At 35.8% G+C, this 14,969-nt stretch overlaps 1 protein-coding gene across 7 annotated transcripts in view; it reads right to left on the reverse strand.

Moving 5' to 3' along the window:
- tbl1x (transducin beta like 1 X-linked) overlaps window positions 1-14,969 on the reverse strand; it is a 142,210-nt gene that overhangs the window by 25,821 nt on the left and 101,420 nt on the right. For all 7 annotated transcript variants that reach the window (XM_031895700.1, XM_031895699.1, XM_031895696.1 and 4 more), the window contains 1 exon segment: window positions 11,736-11,843. In XM_031895700.1, the coding sequence (XP_031751560.1) occupies window positions 11,736-11,793 (58 nt within the window). In that variant the 5' untranslated portion in view covers window positions 11,794-11,843.

The raw sequence follows: 14,969 nt of genomic DNA on the forward strand, positions 1-14,969 counted from the left end.
GAATCATGTGGTAGTATTATTTCTGCGTGAGAATTAACGCCTTGCGATCATGCGCTATTTAGCGCATGCGATATGCGACAACGCATGCGACAATTTTAATGCAAAAAAGCATGCGATAACGCTTATTGCACTTTAGTGAATCAACCCTCTTGTATCTTATTGTACAAAACAGTAAAAGTGGTTTGCAGTGTTAAAGTCAAAATGTATGCTTGCAAGTACAAACACTTGGATTTGCCATAGAATTATAGAAGTAATTTGAAAAAAAAAATGTAAAGCTTTACATTTTATCCATATGAAGTAAGGAACATTCCTTCTCAAATGTACTTAATCATTCACAATACACTATAGATGAACAATGCGCAAGGTATAAAAGCTGGTTGCTGCATACATTATACCTTATAGGGCCACAGGGCGGTATTTTACGTCACAACTAATCCCATATAAACAGTTGATATTTCATACAGCACTAAAGGAATTGGGTGTGTCCTATTGCTTTATATCTTGGCTTTGGGTGTGGGAGTGTTAAAAATTATTTATTTATAGATATCAGTGGCTCTCCCATAACCTGCACACATATACATTGGGCTAAAGAAGTGGTTTTTAAGCCCTTCTTAAAAGTTAAACCTTTGGCTAGTGTCTTTTTTGCTTATAAAAAAGTACAGATATAGGATATATATATATATATATATTTCTATTTTACTTTCTAGTTAGAAGGCTGCATACATGGTGCAAGGGAACAAAGACCGAGAATACTAAAAATAGAAAAATGACGCATTTTAAGCAATTTCATATAAAACTAGGCACTTGCTCAAAACTGATTGCCATTGTGTCTGTATGTCTAAGTGCATTTGTGGGAGTTACTGAATCACTGGAAACTAGGATTATAAATTAATCCTGATATTATTGTTTGCTCAGTCTGCGCCAAGGGAATGATGGGGGATTGGCCTGCAGACTTCAAAACCATTATGCACGCAGAGCCACTACCTTCCATTATATTAATGCTAAATGGCTCATTTAATATCCCCATGACTGGTTCCTATGAAACTTTATATGCAATACATGGAGCAATCACCCTTTTTTTTTTTAAACCAGATAGACCGGTAATGAAAGGCTGTGGATTTTCAGTCTACCCTCTTACTTTTCCTATTAACAAAAAGTTAATGACAATTGTCCAGATTGGATATAGAGACTATATTGGTGCACTTTTTTGCTGGAAAAACCATATCAATTACTTTTAATCCGAGCCCTCTCTCATTTTAGACAGCTATAAACCAAACATATACAGTAAGTGTGCAAACAAGGAAATTAAAGCTGCTCCACATTTAGTGTTTGCAAAGTAGATAACTAGACTCCCTGTTTAGCTTAAGAAACAATAACAATTATAGATTTAACATGTTTAACACAACCAGCAAAAGGTATATTCAGCACAAAGCCTATTCATTTACTTTTTGTAGGAAGGATTTTAATAATAGCTGGGTAGCAGACCCAAGTTAGTTCCTTTACCATTCCAGCTTTTAAACCAATACCATGGTACTTCCAGGACCTCATTAAAAGCATGTTAGTATCACTCCCCTCACAATTAAGCAATTAAAACAAGGTCTGGGCATCTCTAGGGTTACATTATATGCCAGTTTCCTGCTTTTTGAATACCCATTATGTCCCTCAAGCATTCCGTCACTATCTCCTGCTCTAGGGCATGATCCATGCTGAGCTACTACTACTAAAGCTGAGCAAAAACTACTGAAAAAAAATATACTGTATAAAAGAAGGTGATGGGGGGAGTGAAGGAGTAAGGGAAAATATCCGAGGGTGTTGGAGATACTCATTTAAATTATAGCTCAGAAATACCAATAGTAAGAGCTAAATTACATTCCTGGACCCAGAAATGGATTTTAAATCTTTAGCCAGAGATAATTACATTCCTCTAGAAAATATTCACTACCAGTTTATGTGCATTTGAAGAAATTGTTCCTGTGTGATTTAATCTTAGGAACGCAGTTCATGCTATAAGCAAAGTAAGTACTATCTACAGGTCTAACCTATTACATAATAAACATCACAGGACTGGCCTGGTAAGGGAGAACAGAACTGTATTTATTCAAGAATATAAAATTGCATTACAAGGCTTTATATGGATCTTAAATCCCTGTTAAATCCTCTTTTTAGGTTCAAGTCTGAGAATAATATATAGAATCTAGAAGTCTGGAATCAGACAGATATTTGAAGTCCATGCAGTTCTTTGTATGAAGAGGGTACTTAGAACAACACATAAATTAGAGGGTTTTTTCACCTTTACATTAACTTTTAGTATGATGTAGAGAATGCTATTCTAAGCCAGTCTACAATTGGTTATTTTTTATTGCAGTTTTTAAATTATTAACTTTTTGTTCAGTAGTTTTCCATTTTAGCAGCTATTTGGTCGCTAGGGCTTAATTTAGGCAGTGGTTTGAAAGGGGAGGCCCTAAATAGAATAATAATATAGTAATAATAAGTACAGGTATGGGATCCCTTATCCGGAAACCCATTGTCCAGAAAGTTCCGAATTATGGAAAGGCCGCCTCCCATAGACTTAATTATAAGCAAATAATTCTAATTTTTAAAAATGATTTCCTTTTTCTCTGTAATAATAAAACAGTACCTTGTACTTGATCCCAACTAAGTTATAATGAAACCTTATTGGAGGCAAAACAAGCCTATTGGGTTTATTCAATATTTAAATGATTTTTAGCAAATAACTAAAAATTATATAAATATAAAAAATGAAAACCAATTAAAACGTTTCTAAGGATAGGCCACTCAATAACATACTAAATGTTAACCTAAAGGTGAAACAACCTCTTTAACTGGGAGTTGTTTGTCCAAGCATTATAAATTGTACAGGTATAGGATCTCTTATGAGAGCCCTTATCTGGAAACCCCAGGTTCCAAGAATTTTGGATAATAGATACTATACCTGTATATGGCAATAAGGTAGCAGGTACAAAACAGTCCTGTGCTTACCACCAGCCATAAGGCCTACATATGTCCTTAAGTGCCATCTACAGCCAGACCTTACCTACTGTCAAAAGCAGGCAGTGCCCTATTCATATGTTAAATGCAGGTGCTTGTGTTTTGGAATGGAGCTGTGCCTACAGGAACTAATGGTAGAGTAATGTTCAAAGTGTGAAAAACTTGGTGGCTTGTGGCTTTTTTTTGCACTTTGCACCCTGCCCCACTGTCAGTAAATACAGTAATAACAAGCTTTAGTGCAGAGTGCTCTAATGCTTGGTATAATCACTATAGGAATCAGTTATGGCTCTCTGCATATGAATACACAAGTACAGGTAGGGGACCTGTTATCCAGATCCAGATAGAAGCAGGATGCCGGCACGCACAATAACGAAAAATAAAGTTTTGCCTGGGGACAGTCCTTGGGATCAATGAGCAAAACAAATTCACAAAAAGGAATCGCTTGCACAGGTCTTAAATATGTAAAAAAAGAGATTTATTATTGGAAACAAACAAAAACTGACGTTTCGGCTGCTACACCAGTCTTTCTCAAACTTGTGTAGCAGCCGGAACATCAATTTTTGTTTTCAATAATAAATCTTTGGTTCGGCTAAATCCAAATTTTGGTGCATGCCTACTCATAGGTGCAAGTGCTGGTGTACTAAGGAGTGCAAACTCCTGCCCCTTTATTTAGTTTACCTTGTGCCAGTTGCATATTTGTTGGCACATCTAGCACAACAACAGTGAGCCTTGAGCAAGGATCCAGTTGCCTCTTATGCCTGCAGCCTATCCTGACTGGAATGCATGTGCATCAGTCACAGTCAAGCACAAATCTGGGCTGGGCCCCATTTACCTCTTGTATTGACTTTTGGTTGTTTTGTGTATAAGTCTTTATGTTCAATGTAAACGCCCATTTATTGTACAGCACTGCAGATATATATATACATACATGTTAAATAACAATAATCTCTCCTTTCGTGCAAATTATATACAGTATTCCATAGGTTTGCCTGTAAAGACATGGTTCAAATTTAAGAGTTTTATCATTTCAGAAAATAAAAAGCCCAAGTGCACTATTATGTTGATCAAATAGTTACACGCAGCATTCCAATGTGCACTAATCTAAACAAAAAAGTTGTAATGTACTTAGTAAGCAGTTCTGCATGCTGCAATAGCAAAATCAGAATAAACACAGAGAAACACTCTGCAGACTTAAGATTGTATCTTGCTAAACAGTAATAAATCATGCCGCTATCCAATAGCAGAGGAGCTGCCCTAAAGAGGTACTTGGGCAAACAGAGGTGTGCGGCCAGAGCATATGGTTATGTTTAAATGCCTAAAGGAACACATCTGGCTTGAAGACAAGAGGATAACATGCTCAATGATGTAATATGCTACTGTGTTTGCAGAAAACCAATATGATTTACTGATACCTAATTTATAGTGAAAATCTGCAAAGCATTGAATGAGCATTAAAGGAGAACTCTACCCAAACAAAGCTTTTTGAAAAGTAAACAGAATTGTAAGCAGTATACATCAATTAAAAAATATGCAGCCTGTTCATAATTTATAATGTAATAATATGGTTTGGAACAGTTACCTAAGCCTGCCCCCCTGTTCTTCTGCTGATCTGGCTGACTACTTTGAGATGAATGTAACAATAGGCGACTGTCCTTAGCCTGCCTTCAGCCTGCATCCTCCAAATCCCACAATTCCCTGCACACGGCGCACATGATGTCAATACAGAGAGGAACATCACAGTGCAATGCTTTGTGGGTTATGTAGATTCTGCATGCTGTCTGTAAGCTGTGAAGAAGTTGCTACAGTTTGTAACATGCATGTTTTAGGCTCTCCTCCCCTGCAAGAATTTCAAATGATGCAGAAAGAAAATAACTATTTTGCAGCTGGATTTCAGCATATAAAAACAGTATTTATTCATACTTTTTAAGGAACAGACTGCAGTGATAGGTATATTAGGGGTTTCTGTGTTGTGTGGGGCTCTTTAACAAATTTTGGTTCCGAAGCTTAAGTTTCCCTTTTGAATGTACAGGACTGTCATAAAATTGTCTTTTTGTATTTGTATTCCTTTTTGGATTTCAGGGGCATGCCACAAGTCTCTGGGCAACAAAAAAGAGCTCAGAGGCCTGTGGCCATTCTTCATATGCCCCATGCAGGGTGCAAAGTGAAAAATGGCTCATTGTTGACTTTTGTTGCAGCAAATTAACCCTATAGTGTACTGTTCTGCTCCAATTACTGACAAAGGTGATCAGGGTAGTGGGGAAGTGAACAGTAACATAAGGCAAGGCTTATAGTCTGGAGCATTGCTGCCATGAGGAGAACTGGGAAACTCACCTCAGACTGCAGCACCTTGGCAAGTTAGGCAAAAAGCTGCTTCTGGTAACTTAAAGAGCTGAAGTGCACACTTGGCCACCTTTTATTCATTTATAAGGCTTGTGAGCTGCAATTTTTTTTTTTTTCACCTATATTGCATTATGATAGTCTACAAATAATGGAGGCTTATTTTTTTTTTACCTTTAACTTTATTGAAAGTTCAGTTCTTTCACCCTGAGCACTTCGAACTTGTAATAGCTAATCTAGGTTCTACTAAGGCTTTGCAGAGTTTGGTATACTAAGAAACCCCCAGGATTGGAGACTCAGTCATTCCCCTGGATGTGATATCCTTTGCTTGGCACAAAATCACACAGACATGTCACAAACCAGAATAAATCTGGTCTCCTTACAAGCCCCTCTGACAAAACCAAAAACGTAATGAGTTCTATAAAATATTAGATGAAAGCTACTGATCTTCCAAGCCTTAGTCTTATATCTGCCTTAACAGCCAAATAAAGTGCTGGAAAGCTTAGACATGCAGCATATCATAATAACGTAGGGGCTGATTTATTAAAGTTCGAACTGGGAAATCCAGAAGGATTCCCAACAGCTGAATGGCTGTGTATGCAGTGATACAGTGACAATAATAGAATATATTTAAATCCGGTGCTCTGTAAAGGATTCCAGTGTAACCGAAGTTTCTACTAAACTAAGCTAGATACTGTGATCTGGGCCAAGATAGGGTTACAAAAGCATAAAACTATGCTATAAAAGAAACATGACTAATAACCATTCTTTATGCTCATTTTTCCATCTTAATGCTACTAAATGTAATCTGTCAACCAATTGCTAAGTATAGTACTGAGCCCAATTATTCTTAAAGTACAGTAATGACTTGGGTAATTGCTGCAATATGGTGGAGGATGAATAGTTTGCTGTTGAGAAGCATTATCCACATCAAATACTCTTAGTGCAGACACTCACATTCCAGAAAAGTTAAAGCCTTCTGTTTTGAATTGTAAATGTGAGCCGTAAAACTACTCTTATATTTGCTTGGAGATACTTCAGACTTAACATGATATATTTTACCTCTCTGAATTCTCTATATGTTGTAGTTTTAGTCAGATTTCTACAATATGCTGTAGCTTCTCTTTAAAGTCAACCTGCTTTCCAAATCTAAAATTAATATGATTACAGTTACTGCTAAATATTTCCCGTAAACACCCAAAAGGACCTGTTATTCAGAATTATCGTGACCTGGGGTTTTCCAGCTAAAGGATCTTTCTGTAATTTGGATCTTCATACCTTAAGTCTACTAAAAAATAATTTAAACATTTAATAAACCCAATAGGATTGTTTTACCTCCTGTAAGGATTAATTATATCTTGGTTAGGATCAAGTACAAGGTACTGTTTTATTAAAAAAACAGAAAAGTAAATGCTTTATAAAAATCTGAATTATTTGATTGAAATGGAGTTTATGGAAGATGGCCTTTCTGTAATTTGGAGCTTTCTGGGTAACGGGTTTCAGGATAACAGAGCCCATACCAGAACTAAAAGACAACACCTGCCACATACTGTATTGAACACCAAAATCTTGTTCAGAGCTTGGCAATAGTGATAAGCAAAATATTTCACCAGGCGTGGATTCGCAGCGAATTTCAGTGTTTCGCCATTGGTGTAAAGTTTCACCAAACGGGCACAAAAATGCAATGTGGGAAAATTTGTCACGCACATCAAAAAAATAATGTACGCGTAAAAAACATGATCAATGTCAAAAAAATTACGCGCATGACAATTTTTTTGTTTCATTTTTGCCATTTCACAAATTTTTGTGAAATCATGAATCTTTTTAAAGGTTTGTGAACTTTTCAGGTGAAGCCAAATGGGACACGTTTGCTCATCACTACTTGGCAATACACAACCAAACAATACCAAAATCTGGTAATTCAGGCTTGTGTTGGAAAGACATTTTGATCTATTTCCAAAAAATTGTCTAATCTTTTACCTTTTTTTGTCTAAGGGCGGAATTTATTAACATTCAGATTTTCGTGGTACTATATTTTTTTAAATGGCCTGTAATGAATAGGGTGCTGCTTGGAGCATATAACTCACAAAAGTATGAAGATCAGCTTCCATGTGGAACACTTTGGGGTATATTTATCATGCTGTGTAAAGAGTGGAGTAAAACATTACCGGTGATGTTGCTCATAGCAGCCAATCAGATGCTTTGCTTTGGTTTTTTAACTGTTGAAATTTAATTGCTGATTGGTTGCCCTGGGCAACATCACCGGTAATGCTTCACTCCAGTTTTTACACAGCATGATAAATATACCCCGTATGTCAAAAGTAGTAGTGGGGGTATGGAATTTCCATTCCATATGCCTGTTGTTCTTTATGGATTATGTACAGATCCCTTATGTTATGATTTTTATATAACCAGATAATTAGATCAGTCATATGCCCCACTAAGACATTCAGTTAGTAATCATACCTTCCACCAGTACAGTACAATTGTTTGCAAAATGTGTTTCCAGCATGTTTAATAAGAATGTGCATACGTGGTCAAAGGGTGGAAGACAATGCAGGTGAGCAGGTGCTGCTTGGTGTATGAAGTGAATGCAGATAGACTCAAGGGTATGAAGTGAGCAGAGACTGGGTATTTAGATACATAAACTAAACAGAGAAGGACTCGAGATAAGGGTGTATATAATATGCAAAGAGACACATTGAAAGTAGCTTATGAGTATATGAACACCTACAATAGAGCACAACCTAGAACCCTAAAACTCTAATGATCAAAGTAATGCAAACTGGAGCCCCCAAACCCCAAATTTTGCTTGGAATAGTCAACTCTTACCAAATCAATACCCATATGCACCCCCCTGTACCATTTTATTCCTGTATGAATAAAATGGGTTGTAAAAAAAGCATGCAATAGCATGCTAAATATTATCCTGCTAATAAACCTATTTTAATTTGATTGGAATGACTAGTATTAGAAGTATAAGGTTAGGAGATGGCCTGTGGTTGTGGGGTATGAAGAAGGGAATGGGTGCTGGGTAAATTCGTATTCGTATTCGTAACAGAGAGAAAGTGAAGAGAACTGGAGTGAAGCGGTATCAAGTGAGGAGTGGGGGACTGGGGCAAAGGGACGGATTTAAAGTGTTATGAAATATGATGTGACACTTACGGGAATGGTGGTTGGAAGGGCATGTAATGAGCAGAGGGGGATGTGGCTCATTGCAAGCATATTGTACATGCCTTGAAACCTAAAGGCATCAGAAGTCATTTATGAAACAGGGTTTGCACATAACATTAAATTCCATTAAATTCCATTAAAAGACAGTGAGTTATTGACACTTACATCAATGGCTACCAATTTAACTAAATCTATTCAAATAAACATTAGAAGGTATTGTAAAGAGAGAGACAGAGTTAATAGTCCATTGAATTTGTGTGCCAATAAACATAAAATAAGACTGCATTCCCTGTACTGATATACAGCTAAACCCAAGTACTAGCTTGGCTGGTTAACACACTGACAGTGACAGTAATTACCCAGCTGGAACATCTTGTTTCAGTTTCTTGTGAATAAGGGCTTATTAAAAGGCATCAATAGCTGTAGGGTTGACATACATTAAAATCACACCTTTAACAGACTATTGTATTTTTCATTTCCTTCCCAGTCCAGCCACTTGCATTCTGTATAGATTTTAGACAAGATGCTTGTTTGTGAAACCAGTATGTAGCAGATTTGAAACTAGGGAATGAAATGTACCTATTGGCAATGAGGAAATGCAATTAATTGCATTAAAGCAAAAAAATATGTTTAAAAAGAACAACAATTCATCATTGCATGAGTTTATTTGATATGAAATCACAAAAGTATATAATAAAAATATATAAATGCTGACTATTTAGAAATATCCACCTTTAAAGCTAGTCTTGAAATATAAAAAATAAATTTTTACATGTTATAACTTTGTAAAGAACATTATTACCATGAATATTGTCGATAGTTTCAGTGGCATTTCTAGACTGCACTAGCACCCTCGGCAAAAAAACCTTTGTAGGGGCCCAGTGTGCAATGCAAGCATTACATGCCCCTCCCATCCTGCACCCGGCCGCCCCTCACATCCCTTCTCCCCGCCCACCACTCACATCCCAACTCCCCACCCACCCCTTCCTCACCCCATCCAACTACCCAGCGTAACTGCCTGTAGAATGGGGGGTGTAATTGTACCTGGGCCTGCTTCCCCTCAAGGCCCACAGGTGACCACATCACAGCAAACATGTTAAAGAAAATGCGTGTCTAGAGTGATGGTAACAGAACTATTCTCTTAGTTATGTAACTGCTCTATAGTTACGTTACTATAGTGTAGTTACGTTACTTCTTTATAGTTATTATAGTTAGTTATAGTAATAGTTACCACTGGTAGCCACTGGGTTAGCATTGTAGAACATGATTACAAGTGACCAAATATTCCAATGCTTACAATATGACCAAATAAAAGTGGATTGTCAAGAATACCCACTTAAGCAATCCTAAATTGTAAACATGCACTAACATTAATCTAAGATCATCAAATACAAATGGAAAAATACGTGAATATTTAACTGTAAGAAATGAAAACTGATATAAACATACCCCCTACAAGAGAAACAGTTTACAATATTACTAAATACAGCAGGCTATCAACCCAGGCCAAATCAAAATATATTCTAAATATACTCTGTACTCTATAGTCTTAAATAAAACAGTGAATGTTTTTTCACACCTCTTGAAGTGTAGTAGTCTTCTCAGTTCATGATTAAGAGGGGCTACATGCTCAATGACCCAGAATATTCTGAATATTGTCTAGTAAAGGGCATATTATTATATTGTTGCTGGATGTTGCATGATCTATGCTAGCAAATCCTGCCCTTAATGTTCTGTACAGTCTCTCCCCAAAAAAGATAAGCCAAGGGCATAAAACGGAAACCATTTAATGTTTAGAAATCAGTGATTAGCTTTTTCAGCAAGCTGCAGTTAGAACAGTGAAATCTGACTTTTTTAGAAACATTTTTATACGAAAGTTTCTAGTCCTTGTTACATGCAGCATGCAATATTTCAGGGTCAAGAAATTAATATTGCATATTTTATCTCATGAATTTACATTTCTCTTGCTCTCAAGAGAGGTGTTATTAAAATGGAAAAAACAACTTCTTTGAGTGGGTGGCTGTTATAGACTCACAGAATCGCAGAAATGCTGAGCTATCTTCCCTGAGACCACTGCCACATAGGTGGTCATAGTCACATTTAAGCAGCTACTTCTTGTATAAATAGGCCTGCTGAAAGTATCTCAGTCTAAGTATGTTAATGTGAAGAAGGCTTTCTCTAATTCGGTGAGTTGTAAATTTCCTGTTAGATGGCAATAAAGTTTAGTAGTATATATACCTGAAACCAACAATAAAACCATTTTACTAATATATCTTAAAGGCTCGGTCTCTTAAAACAAAACCCAAAACTGAGCATGTCAGTTTTCTCCACTCAAAATCAGCTTTTTATGAACAATAAAAGTAGATCTTCACTTGCCCTGTGCAAGGAAGACACAAGAACTATGCTGTTTGTACTTCTAGAACTGAGTTCAAACTGAGTAGACTGGAAGAACAATATTTGAATTCTTCTTATTTCTCAGCCACCCACTGTTTCACAGCTGACGCCTATTTGTAATGTTCCAGAAATTGTTCTTTGTTCACACTCCTGAGCTTCCTTGAATTTCTATCATATAAATAGTAAATGATTTTAAAAGGTAAAAAAATACACTAAAAACACATCATTGTCATTAAATATAATGAAAGAATATAAAGTATTTAAAAAACTGTTCTCAGCCTGCTATAAGAATTTGCTAAATCCATTTGCCTTGTCTTTTTGTGTGATAGAAATACACCGATGCTAGCTTTGCTAACTGTAAACCATTACAATACCTAATTTTTTGTATTACTAAGGGGGTCATTTATCAATGCTCAAACTGATTTTTTTTGCATGATACAATTTTTTTTGCACCAAAACTCCCAAATTCAAATTATTGTTTCATGCCTTTGGGTGCATGAAATGTACTGTATGTGTGAATAAAATACCAGACTCAAAATGCTAGACCAAGCAAAAAGCAATTTTACAGTCTGAAGTATATTTCATGAGTAAGAATGGTCTGATGCATTAGTACAGAGTCTGATCAAAGAAGAAATAAGCATTACGGTACATCCAAAAACTGATATTTTAGCCTCACAGATTTCCACTGAATCCTAAATGATCTGTAAGAGAGTTTCATTGCCAGGTTCTCAATAAGCTATAATAAGGTATCAGCTCCAGAAGTTGTTTAGAAGTTGAGGTTTACAGAATTACAAGCAAATGCTTAAAACGGCAAAATTTACCTGACTCCTGGAGATATCGATACACCAAGAAATTAACTTCGTCACTAGTTATGCTCATCTTAGCCCCACCTCAAAATGATGAGGTCAGTCAGAAGAAAGAGCTCCGCCCTGTGCAAGAAAAAATAAGAATCAAAAAGTGACATTTGAGTTTGCTGCACAGTATAATGAACAGGCTTTCTTTGAAGTTTTGTTGATTATTCTTTCAGGATGCTTTATTACAGGTATGGGATCTATTATCTGGAGTCCTTATTACTGGGGTCTTTCTCTAATTTGGCAAATCATGTCTTAATGTTACTTAGCAACATTTACAATTGGTGGGTTTTGACATCAATATAGATTTATGCTAGCTCAATCAGGTCAAAGCAATACAATAATTCAAATCTTAACAGATAACAGGTCTCTGGGTGATAGATCCCATACCTTTATTACATCAAATTTTGGTTTCATTTGCAACTTATAAATTATATTTAAAGGACGAGTCAACCCAGAATGTAATTTTTTGCCAAATAAAAGAAAACAAAACGCTAAACAACTTTGCAATATATATTCATTACAAATTTGTAATGATTTTTGAGTTATTTGTATATATAATTGCTATAAAAGCAGTGTTTGTCTGTCCTTTTCTATTCTCTGCCCCGGTGGCTCTGACTCAATGTAACACAAGGCAGCAGCCTGACAGACCTGTATTGCTGGAGGAGCCTGACCTTTGCAACATTGTTTAAAAAGTAACAACCAGGAGTTCAGCAAATGCTGCTTTCAATAGCAATTACATTTACAAATAACTTTTAAAGCACTAAATGTTTTAATACATTCAAATTGGAAAGTTACTTAAAATGATGTTTTCTTTTATTAGGAAAAACCTTGTTTTGTTGTTTGACATGTTCATTAAATTCACATTGCTATTATGATAACAAAATGAAAGTTACTTCTATTTTATATAGCCTTTCTTAAGTACAATGGACAATCATTAAATGAAGAAATAGAAGATATTTTGTGTGTGGGGTATTGGCTGATTTGATTTATAGAACTTTAGGGAACATTATGCTTTTAACAGAATTTTTTGTTTATTGCTTTCTTTTCAGGGTAAAAAAGTAATCACAATGCTCTCAACTCCTGGCAACTGCTTCCCATTATTTTATGCTGGAAACATGCTATCTATCACACATAAAAGTAAGTCTCACTAGAAAACTAGGACATCCAGGTTCTATTGAAATATTAATTCAGTTCTTGCTGTTTGCCACAGGCACTATGATTGGAAGTGTCCGGCAGGGAGTTTTGATCACTACGTTTTCCCTAAAGGATAAAAATGCTTTGTATGTAATAACAGTTTAGATCAAATGAAAATAAAAGTATTGCATGTAGCAAAACCCCAACAAGAATCACACATAGTTATATATTGGTTATGCCAAAGATTTACTAGGTAAGGCTAGTACATACAAGATAAAACACTACTGATTGTTTGAAAAGCTTTGCTTCAGTTAAAAAAAAAACTGGTTCCAACGGGGACATGGGGACAGCATATGGCCATATGGTACCATATAACTCCATTAAAACAGATGATTTTACAGTGCTGGGCCAAGCTGACTGAACTGAGCATGCGTCAAAAATAAAAAAAGTTGTGCGGTAGTTGCATTTCGCAAGTTACGCACCATTTTGCACATTTTTTAGGTGTTTTGCGAACATTCTGGTGAAGAGAAACAGATTCGCTCATCACTAGTAGCGCACTGACTTCTCTTAATATACCTGCAATGTGTGCTGATGGCTCTTGAAATTATGCATATATTTTACATATTCCAAATTCTAAGTTGAGTAAAATTCTATTGTTATTTTGCTAAACATTTAAAAAAAATTTAATTTTATCTCCAAACTCACAAATGTTTTGTTAAAAATATATAATAGTTATTTAAAAAATATATATATTGTCAAGCTGCAAGCTTTGGTCTGACAGTAAGGTGCCAATAAGATAATTACGGTGTCACTCTATGACAGCTTCATGCTTTAGTCCATCCTTTAGGTCTGAGAAAAGCACTGATCACCTGTTAAGGTGCCTTATCTTATTCAGATCATTTGCAAACTATTTGAGAGGATTTATTTTTGTTTTTGCCAGTCTTACACTTTTTACACTTTTACCAGGCCACTGTGATTTTTTTCCAGGTGCCTTTCTGTATGCACAGCTACCAAAAGGGAAATAAATTAAATAAGAAATATGAAAATAAATGAGTTCTCTTTTTTTTTTAATTTAGTGTGGCAGTGTACCTCACAAATACTTGTTAAAAAAGTGTTTAATAACAGCCAGTACCAGGGTCATTAAAGCTCTTAGTCGCATCTTATCATTAGCATCTAATTAAAAATGCACAAGTGGAAGGAACTGCAGAAGAGCATGAAAAAGCTTAAAGATAGCAATGTTTTTATAATAGCTAATAGAACAAAGCCCTTCATTTTTAATTATAAAAATGGAAAAAAAATGACTACATTTCACAGGACTCAGAGCCCCACTGTAACAAAACCTCATACCGCTTGCTTTGACCAGAATTATACATCATCATTACAGAACTGTTTTCCTTCACTGTTGAAACATGCACTATAATTATATTTCTTTACATAGGTTGTTTACTTTTGTCATTTTCACAGATGTACAGATGGAAGTTGGAAACACTGTTTAATGTGCCTAGGTACAACCAGGCCATGGTCTTTTTCTTATTGAAATGAATTCTGTGTAGTTTGTGCTGTATATGCCAGATTCACAATTTACAGTGGCTTCATCTGTATGTACTTTTTTTGTAATGCTACAATGACAAAACCCCTGAGGAGTTTCTCTAACTTATTTAATCTTGACAAATACTCCAAGATATCAGGATTAAAAGTGAATGTCACTAAAACTCAAGCATTACCGATCAATATACTCAAGCCTCAATTGAGTCTTTTTTCTTCTGAATTTCTGTATGATCTTTGCCTGGTTTGGGTAGTAGGGATACATTGACATCTAGCATCTCTGAAGGTAGGGAATGTCTCTAGAGCATTTCATTAAGTAGGACCACTAAATGTGTGAGTAGAAAGGGTTTGAATTTTTTATAGTAACAGGGAATCAGTCTAGGCTTGGGCTAGAGCTATTTTTCATTTGTTTGATTGCAGAATAAATATCTTCCATTGGAATGAGTGCATTAAATGCATGTTTTTCAGTTGTGGATAATTTGGGGGGAGGAATTTGGTCTGTTGGGGCATCTTTATTAATGG

Source organism: Xenopus tropicalis, chromosome 2 (genome assembly GCF_000004195.4).
Source record: "Xenopus tropicalis strain Nigerian chromosome 2, UCB_Xtro_10.0, whole genome shotgun sequence".
NCBI classification, from domain to species: domain Eukaryota; kingdom Metazoa; phylum Chordata; class Amphibia; order Anura; family Pipidae; genus Xenopus; species Xenopus tropicalis.